The sequence below is a fragment of the Dama dama genome, chromosome 1 (assembly GCF_033118175.1).
Source record: "Dama dama isolate Ldn47 chromosome 1, ASM3311817v1, whole genome shotgun sequence".
Classification (NCBI taxonomy): Eukaryota; Metazoa; Chordata; class Mammalia; order Artiodactyla; family Cervidae; genus Dama; species Dama dama.
This window is the reverse complement of record NC_083681.1, coordinates 12,329,372-12,345,657: the sequence shown is the minus strand read 5'-3', so window position 1 is coordinate 12,345,657 and position 16,286 is coordinate 12,329,372. Positions and strand designations below refer to the sequence as shown.

At 35.5% G+C, this 16,286-nt stretch overlaps 2 protein-coding genes across 2 annotated transcripts in view; both read left to right on the top strand.

The window, feature by feature from the left end:
* CNTN5 (contactin 5) overlaps positions 1-16,286 on the top strand; it is a 1,550,500-nt gene that overhangs the window by 122,443 nt on the left and 1,411,771 nt on the right. The gene's annotated exons all lie outside the window — the stretch shown is intronic.
* Positions 2,264-3,579, top strand: LOC133043726 (OCIA domain-containing protein 1-like). The gene is given in 1 exon segment (XM_061124932.1): positions 2,264-3,579. A coding segment is annotated over 1 exon segment (795 nt). The 5' UTR covers positions 2,264-2,300; the 3' UTR covers positions 3,096-3,579.

Sequence of the window (16,286 nt, the reverse complement as noted above, 5' to 3'; positions counted from 1 at the left end):
GTGTACTGAGGACAAAAATTATATAATCCTTAGAAGTTGTGCCTGCAACTTGAATCTATTACACAAGAAGCAAAGTACCATATGTGTAGTGAGTCAAATAGAAAACTAATTGGTTAAAAGAAAATAGAGGTTATAATTACAGTGTCATTTATAGAAATTTAGAAAGTAAAGTGCTAAACACGAGCACTATTAAATCAACACCCATTGCTTGCCAGTGAACATTTTCAAGGAAAAATGATAAAAAATATTGCTTCCTGATGTTAGTTATTCTCAGTTAAATGCTCATATGTATTTAAAATGAGAGAATGTTAATTGGAAGCAATGCATTTTTTCTTCCTAAAAGTTGTGTGGATAAAAGTTGTGGATACAATTTTTAAAATAGAATGCTTTGTTGAAATTTATACAAATACATTTTTGACAAGGTGATGCTGTTCTTGCCTTCTGACTCTGAGACCTTAATATATTATTCAGTAGTTTAGTGTATGATGCAACTAAAATCACAGTGTGACGTCTCCTTTTCTCTCAAGTTAATACGATGCTTAATGTGGCACATAATCAACAGACTGTTTATTACTGAAAGGGAGGTTGATTTTAAAGGGAGAGGAGGTTGAATAACCCTTCTGATACATCTACAGTTCTTATTTGCTAATTTTAACGGAGTAATTAAAATATAAATGAAGTTTATTTGGTGGTGTTATAAATGAAAAAGAACATTTTTAGAATATTAAAATTGGGATAGGATTTCAGATGCAAACATTGATCTGTTTTCACTTGGGAATTTGTTTCTGTAGTTATACGCCAAATTAGTTGTTTTTCTAAAAGAAATAAGTTTGCTTTCAAAAACAGTGAGACTGTTTTATATCAGTGGGCAGATTACATCTAGTAGAAAAAACTATGCACAATTATTGTTTTTAACATTCTCAACTTTCTTCCTCTCAGGCCCCTTTTGCCCTCAATTTTAAAAAAAAGTTAATAGTAATTATAGGGAGTATTTTTAGAACTTTCAAGCTAAATTTAGAAAGGGCAGAGAAAACAGAAGTCAAATTGCCAACATCCATTGGATCATAGAAAAAGCAAGAGAATTCCAGAAAAACAACTACTTCTGCTTCATTCACTACTCTAAAGCCTTTGACTGTGTGGATCACAACAAATTGTGGAAAATTCTTAAAGAGATGGAAATACCAAACTTCCTTACCTGCCTCCTGTGAGACATGTATGCAGATCAGGAAGCAACAGTTAGAACTGGATGTGGAACAATAGACTGGTTCAAAATTGGGAAAGGAGTATGTCAAGGCTGTATATTGTCACCCTGCTTACTTAACTTATACACAGAGTACATCATGCAAAATGCCGGGCTGGATGAAGCACAAGCTGGAATCAAGATTGCCAGAAGAAATCTCATTAACCTCAGATATACAGATAAAACCAATCTTATGGCAGAAAGAAAAGAGAAATTAAAGAACCTCTTGATGAAGGTGAAATAGGGAGAGAAAAAAAGCTGGCTTAAAACTCAACATTAAAAAAATTAAGATCATGGCATCCAGTCTCATCACTTCACGGCAAATAGATGGGGAGACAATGTGAACAGTGACAGACTTTATTTTCATGGGCTCCAACATCACTGCAGATGGTGACTGCAGCCATGCAATTAAAAGATGCTTGCTTCTTGAAAGAAAAGCTGTGACAAACCTAGACAGTGTATTAAAAAGCAGAGACTTTGCATTGCCTGCAAAGGTCTGTGTAGTCAAAGCTATGGTTTTTCCAGTAGTCACATGTGGATGTGAATTGGCCCATAAAGAAGGCTGAGTGCCAAAGATTTGATGCTTTTGAACTGTGGTGTTGGAGAAGACTCTTAAGAGTCCCTTGGCCTGCAAATATATCAAACCCATCATTCCTAAAGGAAATCAATCCTGAATACTCATTGGAAGAATTGATGCTGAAGCTTCAATACTTTGGCCACCTGATGTGAAGAGCCAATTCATTATAAAAGACCCTGGTGCTGGGAAAGATTGAAAGCAGGAGGAGAAGGGGTGACAGAGGATGAGATGGTTGGATAGCACGACTGACTCAATGAACCTGAGTTTGAGCAAGCTCTGGGAGATAGTGAAGGACCTGGAAGCCTGGCGTGCTGCAGTCTATGGGGTCTCAAAGAGTCAGATGCAACTGAGTGACTGAACAACAGTTACATGGTTACTCTTGGCTTTTGGTCTGTTCACAATTTAACTAAAAAGAGATTTTCTGTGCGGCCGGCTGCTCCCCTGCGCCTTCCGCCATTTTTCCCGCCTGCCGAGGGTGGGCCGATGGCGCTTTGGGCCTCGGCCTCCTGGGTGCCAGTCACCAGGGCTGGAAAGATGAATGGGAGGGCTGATTTTCGAGAGCCAAATGCGGAAGTTCCAAGACCAATTCCCCACATAGGGGCTGATTACATTCCAACGGAGGAAGAAAGAAGAGTCTTTGCAGAGTGCAATGATGAAAGCTTCTGGTTCAGATCTGTACCTTTGGCTGCAACAAGTATGTTGATTACTCAAGGATTGATTAGTAAAGGAATCCTTTCAAGTCATCCCAAATATGGTTCCATTCCTAAACTTATATTTGCTTGCATCATGGGATACTTTGCTGGAAAGCTTTCTTATGTGAAAACTTGCTAGGAGAAGTTCAAGAATCTTGAGAATTCCCCTCTCGGAGAAGCTTTACGATCAGGACAGGCACGACGATCTTCACCAACCGGGCACTATCCTCAGAGGTCAAAATATGACTCAAATGTGAGTGGTCATTCATCTTTTGCAACATCTCCAGCAGCAGACAACTTAGAAAAAGAGATGCTTCCTCATTATGAGCCAATTCCATTCAGTGCTTCTTTGAATGAATCTACTCCAACTGGTATTACTGATCATTTTGCCCAAGGACCTGAGCCCAACATTGAAGAAAGTCCTAAAAGAAAAAATATTACATATGAGGAATTAAGGAATAAGAACAGAGAGTCATATGAAGTTACTTTAACACATAAGACTGACCCCTCAGTCAGGCCTATGAAGGAAAGAATGCCAAAAAAAGAAGTCAAAGTAAACAAATATGGAGATACTTGGGATGAGTGAAAAATTGCATCATTGGACCTACTGAAGGAGTTTCAGTATCCAGCTTCATCTAGGTGGTCATGAACATCTGCATGCTTTGAGCTCAGCAGCAGTCTTCATAAACACATTTAAAACTAGAACCTGGGTTTTTGTGGTTTGGCTTATTAAGATGATGTTTTAAAAATTCAGACTTTAAGGTTAATATTGTGTGAATGTAGTCATTTGGGGAACTCTGAATGATGGTGTTATACCATGATTATACATAGTTTGTGAAATTGTTTTAAGTTACAGGGCAAGGACACTCTGTTATAAAACTTTCAAGAGAATGTAATGCTCTGCAATCACTGCATCTGGAAATAAATGATGCCTGCATGTTCAATTGGGGTGGGGGGGAGCAAGCATAATTTTAAGTGTTAAACTTTACATCAAAATTACTTAAACGCCTTTCTCCAGTGTTTGCTGTATTCTCTTAGTGTTTATGGTAAATAAAATATACAGGAACGTGTATCTTCATTGAAAAGAAAAAAAAAAAAAAGAGTAACAACAGAGAGACTCTGACCAATTAGTTTCTCAGTAATATTAGAGTTCTTCTCAGGATATTTACCTAGGCTAAACGTTTTACCATTTGAGAAGCTATGATGTATATTCTAGCTACTTGTGAGGCCAGTGAATGCATTGACTTCAGCCTTATATGATCCAAAGCTTACACTGCAGCCTCTAGTTAAAGGCTCTGTGTCTAAGTAGCAGCGTCAGAGAACGTCCACTTAGGTGGAGATGGGGGGAATTAGAGGGGGAAAAGGGTCTCAAAAATATAAAGAGGGTTTCCTCAGCAGAATCACCATTTTATAGCTGACCACATCTCTTGGGTGAAGAATAGAGAATTGTTAATTAAATTATTAATGTTTTAAAGGTACTGAATATATTAAAGCTTATAATTATGAAGAATCATATATCACAACTGCCATGGAATACTGAGGGAATATTTTAAATTTAGAAAAAGAGAATCAATAAAACTGATTCCAACAGCTTAACAACCATTAACAAAGCGAATTATTCTGTGTGAAATTGTGACCCCCTGATTTCATTATTTTGGAAATAGTTACAAGTATATTCTTACCATTTTTAAAATCCCAAACTGGTTGTATCTGTAGTTAAATTTCCCCTAAGTGACCTCACAATTCTAGAAGTGTCCATAAAGTATAAACCTTTTTTTGTTAAGGAAATTTTCAATCGTGAAAAAATGATGCAAATGAACTTATATATAAAACACAACTAGACTCACAGAAATAAAGAGCAGATTTAGGGTCACTGAAGGGGAAAGTAGGAGGAGAGTAAATTAGGAGTTGGGATTGACACACACACTACAGTAGACTGAACTTCTGAGCAGGCTGAACTAACTGCTAGATTTTGTTTTAAACACAAAAGATGCAAAATAAAACAAAGCAAAATTTTCTAGTTTCAAAATTACCGTAGCAGAGAATATTGACATAAAATCATTTAGAAACTGAATGACATGTATTAAAACAGAGGTTTCTACAGGGAGTTGAAAGTACATAAGGGCATGATAATCAGCTATACATGGACAAGTTAGGAAAAGCTTCCCTGTTCTCCTAATTAGTGATCTCACTCTCTTAATCGAATCGTTATAATATATCCAGATCAAGATTAGACAAATAATTGATTTAACTTAAAAAAAAAACAAACTGTAGGCATAAATGTCAGCTTCATGCAACTACCTGCCTTCCTGAGCTCTCCACCGAAATGTCTTATTTGGTATCAAATTTAGCATATTCATAACTGAACTCTTGATGTCCCATCCTTAGCCTGTTCCTCTCTAGCCTTCTAAATTTAGTGAATGATCTTCATGTAGGTCCAGCCAAGAACCTAAGTATCTTTTCAAGTGTGCTTTATCTCTATCAAATGTTCTGGCTCTGGTTTTCTGCAGCCCTCTTTCTCATGGCCTTCACTGAGGATTTCCCTAGCCTCCTTTCTAACAATGGTTATCTTGTTTTGCTTATCTGTTTTCTAGTTTTGTTATTATCATTTATTTTACTTCTTTTCCCCTTACTTTTAAAACATTGCCTTGAGATGTCCTCTTCGTTAACTGGCATACATTCTGATTTTCTTTTAATATTTTGCTATTAATTTCTGTGTATTAACAAACACTGTTTAAATTCCAAAATAAAGTAAACTTGCTGCTGCTGCTGCTGCTAACTTGTTTCAGTCGTGTCCGACTCTGTGTGACCGCATAGAAGGCAGCCCACCAGGCTCCACCATCCCTGGGATTCTCCAGGCAAGAACACTGGAGTGGGTTGCCCTTTCCTTCTCCAATGCATTAAAGTGAAAAGTGAAAGTGAAGTTGCGAGTCGTCTCCGACTCTTTGCAACCCCATGGACTGCAGCCTACCAGGCTCCTCTGTCCATGGGATTTTCCAGGCAAGAGTACTGGAGTGGGTTGCCATTGCCTTCTCTGAAAATAAACTTAGGTACTTAGGGAAAAAAATTATGTAGTTAAGCAGTTATACTCTTATACATACCACTGGGGAATAGGTAAAAAATATAGCCCTTAACTTTAATGTTAAGAAGAAGTAATTTCCTAACAAAGTAATTTTATTACATGATAAGTTAAATTTTAAAAGTCCACATGATAAAACATTCCACTGTAGAACAATTTGAATTCTATTTCTCGTGAAGATTTATGTGAAAAAATCAATGCTTTTGAAAAAAAAAAAAATCAATGCTTTTGGAAGACCACCATACATAAAAAGAACTGAAGTACATATAGTGCTTCTGGGTTATAATTTTCAGCATACTGATTATTGAAATTTTTAAAACTAAATATTACTTTACAAAATTGGTTTGATTACTCTAATTTTACTTTTGTATTTATAGAGGCAGTATTACTAGAATTTATGAATTCTGTCATGTAATCCTACTGTGTATCTGCTCATTGAAATGGAAAAGTTATTTACCTCTTAGGCCCCAGTTTTCTCATATAGCTCAGAAATAACAATTTTTGGAAAACTAGATTGGATGATTCTTTTGATTATCTCTTTCTTTAGGTAGTATATTGAGTTAATTTTTAACAAATGCATATTTACTGGATAGCTAGTAACCACATTAGATATTTTGCTAATATATATGCATAATATATACTTTTAAATAGATTCCTCATCTATTATATATTTTATCAGATTCAAAAGGGACATGCAGCACATAGTATTTAAGATTTGATGCAATGTTTATAGTATAATAATCTAAAACTCATGAGATGCAGTTTCAGAAAGCCAGTTTTTTTTTTTTTTTTAGTTGGAGGCCAGTCACTTCACAACATTTCAGTGGGTTTTGTCATACATTGATATGAATCAGCCATGGATTTACACGTCTTCCCCATCCCAATCCCCGCTCCCACCTCCCTCTCCACCCGATTCCTCTGGGTCTTCCCAGTGCACCAGGCCGGAGCACTTGTCTCATGCATCCCACCTGGGCTGGTGATCTGTTTCACCATAGATAGTATACATGCTGTTCTTTTGAAAAGAAAGCCAGTTTTTAAAGTGAAGATTTCATTAATTTTCTAACTTTTATGGCATAAGGCATAATAATAAGTTCATTTTGAAAGTTAAATATGTAAAGGGAAAAAATATTGAAAGGGGAAACTGAGGGAAAGCACCAGTTTTACCTCAATAATTTGTTTTGTTGCTAGTTATTGGTGGTATTTAATGGTTCAATGAAATTTGGTCTATGAAGTAATTGGATCAAGAAAGAAACTTCATTAATTGTTAGAAAGTCTCTTTTTTCTTAAAATTGCTTTGTGTAATAATATTTATTACCCTTCCATTTCATGTTAGGTTCTGTTTTAAACCCGGAGAGCAGAGGTGAATAAAACTGGAATAATTCTCCCTTCATGAAATTTAAACTTTAATGAGAGGATGGATACACACAATTAAATGTAGTATTAAAATTATGATACAGGAATATCTCTTGATTTTTCTGAATATGTTGAAATTAACATATTTCCTTCTAATCCTTCATAAAAGATGTTGAATTAATTGGACTAGTTTAGGTAATAAAAATTATATAAGCCAGTAATTTCACTTTCTTAGGCCAGTGTTAGATAATTGACAATTTGGGAAATATCTAACTAAGCTTATAGTTCATTGCTTATATCCTAATGAAAACATGTTGGAAAATACATATCATAGTACCTCCTTTCCATCGTCTAGACAGGTCTGTGGATTATATCCTACATCTGCCATGTTTGTACCAGTCTCCAATTTTGGCACTAAGCCTCATCTGGACATGGCACTAGGAGTGCATAATATGACAAATATTTTACTTTTTGCTGTACTGAACTGCTAATGATCACTTATTGCAACTATTTTTCTTTAAGACCCAAAGAAGAGTGTATTCAATCAGTCTCACATGCCAAAAGTGCAGACTTGCCATCTAGTGATGACAGAAGGTAACTATAGAATATAAAAAACTATCTACAGATATTTATGAAGTAGTTACTCTGAAGCACTGGCAAAGATACAGATATGAATTAGATATTTAATTTGAGCTAAGGTGCTCAAAATACAGTGAGGGAGACAAGGCACATAAAAAACTAGTTTTAAGAACAGCAAAACAAACAAACAAACAAAAAAGAACAGCAAATTTCAAAAAGTCAGTGAGTTACATGGCATGTGCTGAATGTGCACATGATAAAAAATGAACTCTGATAAGTAGATCTAGGAACGTTGGTTGTAAGTGTTGGAATTTGAACTGTTTTCCTACAAGACTAGTAGAGTTTTAATGGTCAGGAAACTGGGGGCAGGTTTATTATTTTATCACATTTATACAGTAAAAAGTGTTATGAATTAAAGGAGAAATCAATAGCTGACACATTGGATATAGAGAAGATGAATTAGGGAAAAGCACTTTTAGAGGAGACACCCCACCATGTTCCTCTTATCTCATTGTGATATAGAATAGTTTACATCTACCATGAACTTGGGGTTCCCTGGTAACTCAGCTGATAAAGAATCTGCCTATAAGTCAGGTGACCCCGGTTTAATTCCTGGGTTGGGAAGATTCCCTAGAGAAGGGATAGGCTACCCACTCCAGTGTTCCTGGAGCTTCACTGGTAGCTCAGTCATTGAAGAATCCACCTGCAATGTGTGATCCCTGGGTTGGGAAGATCCCCTGGAGGAGGGCATGGCAACCCACTCTAGTGTTCTTGCCTGGAGAATTCCATGGGCAGAGGATCCTGGTGGGGTCACAGAGTCACACGTGACTGAGCGACTCAGCACAGCATAGCACCATGAATTCACTGAATATTTGTCTGAATGTTAATTAACTATTGAAAAAATAATTAGACCAATTATAGAATGGTCTTGGAAACCATACATAGGGATATTTAAAATATGATCCTTTAATTTATGAGAAATGGGGCACATTTTTAAATATTTTGAGGAAATTTGACAGATACTACTAAATGGATACTGAACACTTAAATGACTATTTCTTTTTCAGTAATACAGTCTCCACTTTTTTACAGAGCAGTACATTTAAAAAATAACATTTGGCTACCTTCCATCCAAGAAAAATCAGATGACACAGTTCTGATCACAGATAAAGACTGAAGTCACTGGATGGTGCTCACAGGAGACCCTATAAAGGGTGCCTTCAGGGGTTGTTTATTCTCTTGACCTTTCCCAGTATGTTTGGTTCTCCAGCACCCCAGTTTTGAAAATGGAGAGTCAGTAACTTTTTATGAATGGTAGAGCAGAACACTATAAATATTAGACTAGCTTCCTGGTGACATCTTGGAACTGTCATAAGAATCCTGGACTGATCTATTCCACAATTCTTATTTATGTGTGGAAAGCAAAACTAATTTGCTTAATCCATTGTTCTCAGATTTCTTTAATTTGGAATTAAATAATTATCAAATAGTATAGACACCAAATGAAATGACCTAATTTAGAAAGTTAAACCAAAAGTGGCAAAGAATGGATTGAAATTTGGAGATGTTTGCAAGAAGATTTGGAGATTTGCAAGAAGAGACTAGCTAAAATTATGTTACTCAGGTTTAATGACACCTTTCCCACTGTTTAAGCTGACATTATCCCTGTCACTCTGCAACAAGTAATCCTTGTAAAATGTCACTGTTATGCCTTTCCCTAGCCTCCATTCAGAATTAATCCTTTTTCTGTGCTTATTTTGCTCATAATACTCTTTCTTTCCCAAAGTTAAACTCCCTTATTTGGTGAATAGAGCCTAAATTTTTTCTAGAAAACATATATATACTGGTAGGTGTGCCATATGTGGTCTAAACCAGTAATAGCTATCCTGTTTGTTTTGAATGATACACATTTTCTTTGATTTGTGTGCAGCTAGGTCGTGCAGAGTCGGACTGAAGCGACTTAGCAGCAGCAACAGCAGGAATGCCTATTATTACACAGAGAGAGTCTTCTTAAGGATTCCAATAAATGTTTTGTTCCATTGAGAAAAGAAGAGAGCCTTTGTAGAAAATTTACTTTATCACCCTCTTGTTTCTGCTTTTCAATGTACTGCTGATGCTTGAAGCTACAGCCACCATCTTGGGACTATGAGGCAATAAACCTAAGCATGAAATGTCAACATGCCACTGATGGAAAAATTCCAGGTTGTTCTTGGTGAATCATTCCTGAAACCATCTATCTCTAGACTTCATGTCTTGTTGTTAAAAGATGTCTCCTGTTTGCTAAAATTATTGACCAATACAGAAAGCGAATATTGATTAAGTTTTACTGTGCAATGTTTGTTTTAATGCATTATCTAATTTTCACAAATACTCTGTAACATAAAAAGGAAGGGATTGAGAACATCAAACCACATGTCTGAAGTTGCACAGCTCAGAGGTAGATATTACATAACTTAGGTAACTCCAGCTTTTTCCATTTTATTGAAAATACCTACGGGTAGTATTCAGCCTGGCTCATAAAATAAATGGTTTGCATTTTTATTTTACCTTGAGACCTTAGAAACAAATGATCAGTGAATCTCATTAGTGGAGACAGGTAATTCACTTAATCATAATTCTGTAGTAAACATCCATGGTGATCATTTGTCAGTTTAAATAGTAGATAAGTCTTAGTCTTTGTTAAAAACACTATAGTTGGTCAGGTGGTAGACTTCTTTTACGTATTCCTAATATGATATGTGACATTCTAATTTTAGCTTCTCTCCTCACACCAGAAATTGTCTTTTCTGAAGAAATTATGTAAATAGGAACATGAAAATAGGATTTGTTGTTTTTTGACACATCATTTTATTGACCTCACATATTATTCAACAGTGTATATCACTGTAGCTCTTAGGTAATTTGCAAAGGTAAAATTCATAAATAACTAACAAAAATTCATATTGAAAACTTTCCTGATTTTTGATTAGTTTCCACTGTTTTAATTTTCCTGGAATGTGACTTTTCAAAACAAAAAACAATTTAGATTGTTTTCTGAAATGCAAGGCATTTGATCTATTTATAACAGAACAAAAAGATTTTCAAGGTCATACTTAAAAAATCTGCTGGTTTTTGGTTGAATTGAATCTTCAGAAAGGCTTTATCCTTCATTGGAATAACATTTTTGAGCATTTATGGCAGTTTTCTCCATTATTTTAATAATTAATCTTTAATAATTTTCAAATCATCTATTTCTCAATTAAAATTTAATAAAGTGAATTATCTGTATATTTAGAATCTCCATTTTAAAAGATTTAGGAATTTCATGGTTCGTTCATATATTCCCCAATATACTTCTTTATATAGAATTTCTTTATATGTTTCTCCTTTGATTAGTAAACTACAAATTATTTTCTTAGTAATGTTATAAAGATTGTCATATTTAGAAAGTAATTGAAATTTCAGTTTCTAGTACTCTGCTTAGGAATTACTAGACATGACACACACTAAACACTGGTGTTTTATTTATTTCTTGATTTGAATACATTTAACCTCTACTTTTAGTTCCCTGCAGAGATATTCTTGAGTGTATAACATCATTTTGTCTAAGTAAATAATTCACTGTTAGTAAGTCTCTTGGTTAGTGGTGATAAGAGTGCAAATATGTGGAATTAGTTATAAATTGGGCCTTAACGTCTTTCAAGTTTATTGTGATTTTATGTAATATATTAACCTGAATTTAAAAATTAAATACTTCTCTGATTAATATGAATAATGTAAAATTTTATTTAGAGAAGAGTTCTGACATAAAAGCAGTAGTTAGAAGTATTTGTGAGCATAAAGGAGAAAAATTTAAAAATTTATGTAATAATTGAGTCAAATGAATGCAAACTAAATTAAAAATTAAAAATAAACTGTGGTATTTGTGAATATTCAGCTGTTTGGAACTTTGTTATTAGAACTCCTTTGTTTATAAATGCTGATATATTATACTATAATTTTGGTCTGCAGAGTAACAAATTTATTTATAGAATGCTTAAATTCTCAGCAGTGGCCACAGGACTGGAAAAGGTCAGTTTTCATTCCAATCCCAAAGAAAGGCAATGCCAAAGGATGCTCACACTACCGCACAATTGCACTTATCTCACACGCTAGTAAAGTAATGTAAAATTCTCCAACCAGGCTTCGGCAGTACGTGAACCATGAACTTCCAGATGTTCAAGCTGGTTTTCAGAAAGGCAGAGGAACCAGAGATCAAAATACCAACATCCGCTGGATCATCGAAAAATCAAGAGAGTTCCGGAAAAACATCTCTTTCTGTTTTATTGACTATGCCAAAGCCTCTGACTGTGTTGGTCACAATAAACTGTGGTAAATTCTGAAAGAGATGGGAATACCAGACCACCTGACCTGCCTCCTGAGAAATCTGTATGCAGGTCAGGAAGCAACAGTTAGAACTGGACGTGGTACAACAGACTGGTTCCAAATAGGAAAAGGAGAACGTCAAGGCTGTATATTGTCACCCTGCTTATTTAACTTATATGCAGAGTACAGCAAGAGAAACGCTGGGCTGGAGGAAGCACAAGCTGGAATCAGGATTGCCGGGAGACATATCAATAACCTCAGATATGCAGATGACACCACCCGTATGGCAAAAAGTGAAGAAGAGCTAAAGAGCCTCTTGATGAGAGTGAAAGAGGAGAGTGAAAAAGTTGGCTTAAAGCTCAACATTCAGAAAACTAAGATCATGGAATCCGGTCCTATCACTTCATGGCAAATAGATGGGGAAACAGTAGAAACAGTGTCAGACTTTATTTTTCTGGGCTCCAAATCACTGCAAATGGTTACTGAAGCCATGAAATTAAATGACGCTTACGCCTTGAAAGGAAAGTTATACCAACCTGGATAGCATATTAAAAAACAGAGACATTGCTTTGTCAACGAAGGTCCGTCTGGTCAAGGCTATGGTTTTTCCAGTAATCATGTATGGATGTGAGAGTTGGACTCTAAAGACACTGAGCACCGAAGAATTGATGCTTTTCAATTGTGGTGTTCGAGAAGACTCTTAAGAGTCCCTTGGACTGCAAGGAAATCCAACTAGTCCATCCTAAAGGAGATCAGTTCTGGGTGTTCGTTGGAAGCACTGATGTTGAAGCTGAAACTCCAATACTTTGGTAACCTCATGCGAAGAGTTGACTCATTTGAAAAGACCTTGATGCTGGGAAAGATTGAGGGCAGGAGGAGAAGGGGACAACAGAGGATGAGATGGTTGGATGCCATCACTGACTCAATGGACATGGGTTTGGGTGGACTCCGGGAGTTGGCGATGGACAGGGAGGCCTGGCGTGCTGTAGTTCATGGGGTTGCAAAGAGTCGGACACGACTGAGTGACTGAACTAAACTGAACTGAATGCTTAAATTCATTGGAAAATTAACTTGAGAAATAAAAATTCTAGTGTAATTATTAAAATATACAAAATGCTGATAAACTGCAGGTACATACTTTCCCTAATAATTTAGTGAATAAAAATATAAAATAATAAATACAAAACAAATAATCATTTGTTTCAAACATTAGTTATTGATTAAGCACCACAAGTTAGATATGACTGACATTGTACCCGTTGTATGTTTGTGTGTATGTATGAAAAATGCATATAATATATGCTAACATAAATGTTTTATGTATGTTTGTAGAAATATAGAAATTTATACAAAAATAGAAATAGCTGTCCTTTTTTAATTAGATATGTTTTGTGTGTATGTGCATGCTTGTTCATACATGTGTATTTTTTGTATATCTGGAGAGACCTTAAAGTTTCTCTTCTATTAAAAATGTCAAGTAAACAATTTTACCTTGTCTAATTAAAGTTTATAAAAGCATTTTTATTTTTTTATAAGTTGAAATTGTTGTTGTTCAGTCTCTAAGTTGTGTCTGACTCTTTTTGACCTGATGGTTGCTGCACGCTCGGCTCCCCTGACCTTTACTATCTTCCAGAGTTTGCTCAAACTCGTGTCCATCGAGTTGATGATGCCATCCAACCATCTCATCTTCTGTCACCCCCTTCTCCTCCTGCCCTCAGTCTTTCCCAACATCAGGATCTTTTCTAGTGTGTTAGCTCTTCACATAAGGTGGCCAGAGTAATGGTGCTTCAGCTTCAGCATCAGTCCTTCCAATGAACATTCAGGGTTGATTTCCTTTATGATTGACTGGTTTGATTTCCCTGCTGTCCAAAGGAATCTCATGGGTCTTCTCCAGCACCACAATTTGAAAGCATCGATTCTTTGGCAGACAGCCTTCTTTCTAGTTAGTCTAACTCTCGCATTGTACGCGACTACTTGAAAAACCACAGCTTTGACTATATGGATCTTTGTCAGCAAAGTGATATCTCTGCCTTTTAATATGCTGTCTAGGTTTGTCATACTGTTAAAACAAGGATCTTTTAATTTCATGGTTGTAGTCACAATCTGCAGTGATTTTGGAGCCCAAGAAAACAGTATCTGTCACTTTCTACTTTTTCCCCTCCTAGTTGCCATGAGTAATGTAACTTGATGCTATGACCTTAGTTTTCTGAAAGCTGAGTTTTAAGCCAGCTTTTTTACTCTCGTCATTCACCCTCACCAAGAGGCTCTTTATTTCCTCTTTGCTTTCTGCCACTAGAGTGGTATTATCTGCATATCTGAGATTGTTGATATTTCTCCCTGCAGTCTTGATTCCAGCTTGTGTTTCATCCCGCCCAGTGTTTCGCATGATGTACTCTGCATATATAAGTTAAATAAACAGAGTGACAGTATGCAGCCTTTATGTACTCCTTTCCCAGTTTTGAACCAGTCTGTTATTCCATGTCCAGTTCCAATGATTGTTTCTTGATTTGCATACATGCTTCTTAAGAGACAGGTGAGATGATCTGCTATTCCCATCTCTTGAAGAATTTTCTGGAATTTGTTGTGATCCACACAGTCAAAGACGTTAGCATAGTTAATGAAGCAGAAGTAGATGATTTTCTGAAATTCCCTTGCCTTCTGTGTAATCAAGAATTCTTGGCAATTTGATCCCTGGTTCTTCTGCCTTTTCTAAACCCAGCTTGTACATCTGGAGATTCTTAGTTCATGTACTGCTGAAGCCTAAGCTTGAAGGATTTTGATCATTACCTTGCTAGCATGTAAAATGCTCTCCAACATAAAAATGCTTAAAATGATTTTGTTTTTATTAGTGTTTAATGAATAGGTGTTTGTTTGGCATGAAATTTATTACAGAATGCAAATTAGCATTTATCTATGAATCAGTAGTTGATGGGGTTGTAAATCTGATAGTTGTTGTGATTGTTACACATTTTGTTAAACCATTAATAAGAATTCATGAGACAGAGTTGAAAGTTAAGCTTTTTTGTTGATAGAGGCTATTATTCTGAAAACAATAAAGGACTCACTCATTAAATTCTCTTAAGCAATATTTCAGAGAAAAATTAGTGGATTATAATTATTAGGTAGAAGCAAGTTATCTTATTATTATAGGTGATAAAGTTCAGTCTTTCATGCATTTTGGGAGCATTCCAATTTTCATAGATACACTAGGTTATTAATAAGTTTTTTTTTTTTTTACATGTCTATAAATACACTGTTGTGTTCCCAGAGAGGAGAGGAAAGGGAGGACACTATTTTAAAACAAGCATTAATTGTGGCTAAAATCAAGATATGTTTGAGTATCTGAGAAAAATCAGGCTCAGTTAAAAGTAAATTCTCTCACATAGTGGGATGTCAAGAGAGAAGAGTGACTTTAAAATTTCATGATTTGATGGCTCAGTGACATTACAGAACCCAGGGCCTTTTCAGTTTTCCCTTTGAATGAGTGTTTACCTTCCTCACTGCTGGATTCATTCTCAGGCTCATATAACAGATCACAGCCAAAAATGATACCTCTTTCCCAGTCAGGCAACTTTTGCCAAGGCCTTCCTAATACCAGCCTTCCTATCATATTGTCAGATTTGGGTGTTTGTCCCTCCCTGAAGTTATCACTGGAAGCAGAAGCAGGATTTCTAAGACTGGCCTAGGTTCATCATCTGGTGTGAAATGGTGGCATTTTGATATATTAAAACTTTTATTCATTGAATCAATATAAAATAATGATGCATGGACCATAATTTTCTAGTCTCCCAATATAAACATGTTATAAAAATGGGAACTTTTATCTCAAGACTCCAAACCTAGTGAAGGTTTTCAGGTACTGAGTCCAAAGTGTGCCCAGTGTACCCTAGAGGGAGATGTGGTTGACCTGAATGACATAGTAAAACATACGAAGCAGTCTTAGACTTTGATTTTATATCTTACACTAATTTTGAAAAATATATAAATTTACATTGTAATGGAACAGTATAAAGTGACCTAAACTTACAAAATTAATAAAGCTTTTATATTTCTGTCCAATTTACAGTGGTCATGATTTAATGTTTTCTTTTGTATTTTTGCCCATTGTATTGTGGTCAGGGTGATCTGGAAATGCCTAGATCTGTTTGAAGAATATCTTTCATTGAGTTACATCATGGCTTTAATTCCATAAATTTTCATTGAAAAATTCTGCATGAAACAGCCTTAAAACTAGTTTTTAAATGTTGCATAAATGTTATTGAAAACACTGTCCACCACAGCTTTGTAAAACCCAAGTGAAAACTTTCCTTTAGAATTAATCACGTTAAAGTTTTTGTATCTCTGAAGTATCAGTATGTTTTTCTTTTGTATTAACTGAGAAGCATGTGACAAGTTTGTGAATATTTTTGTTTTGATTGTCAG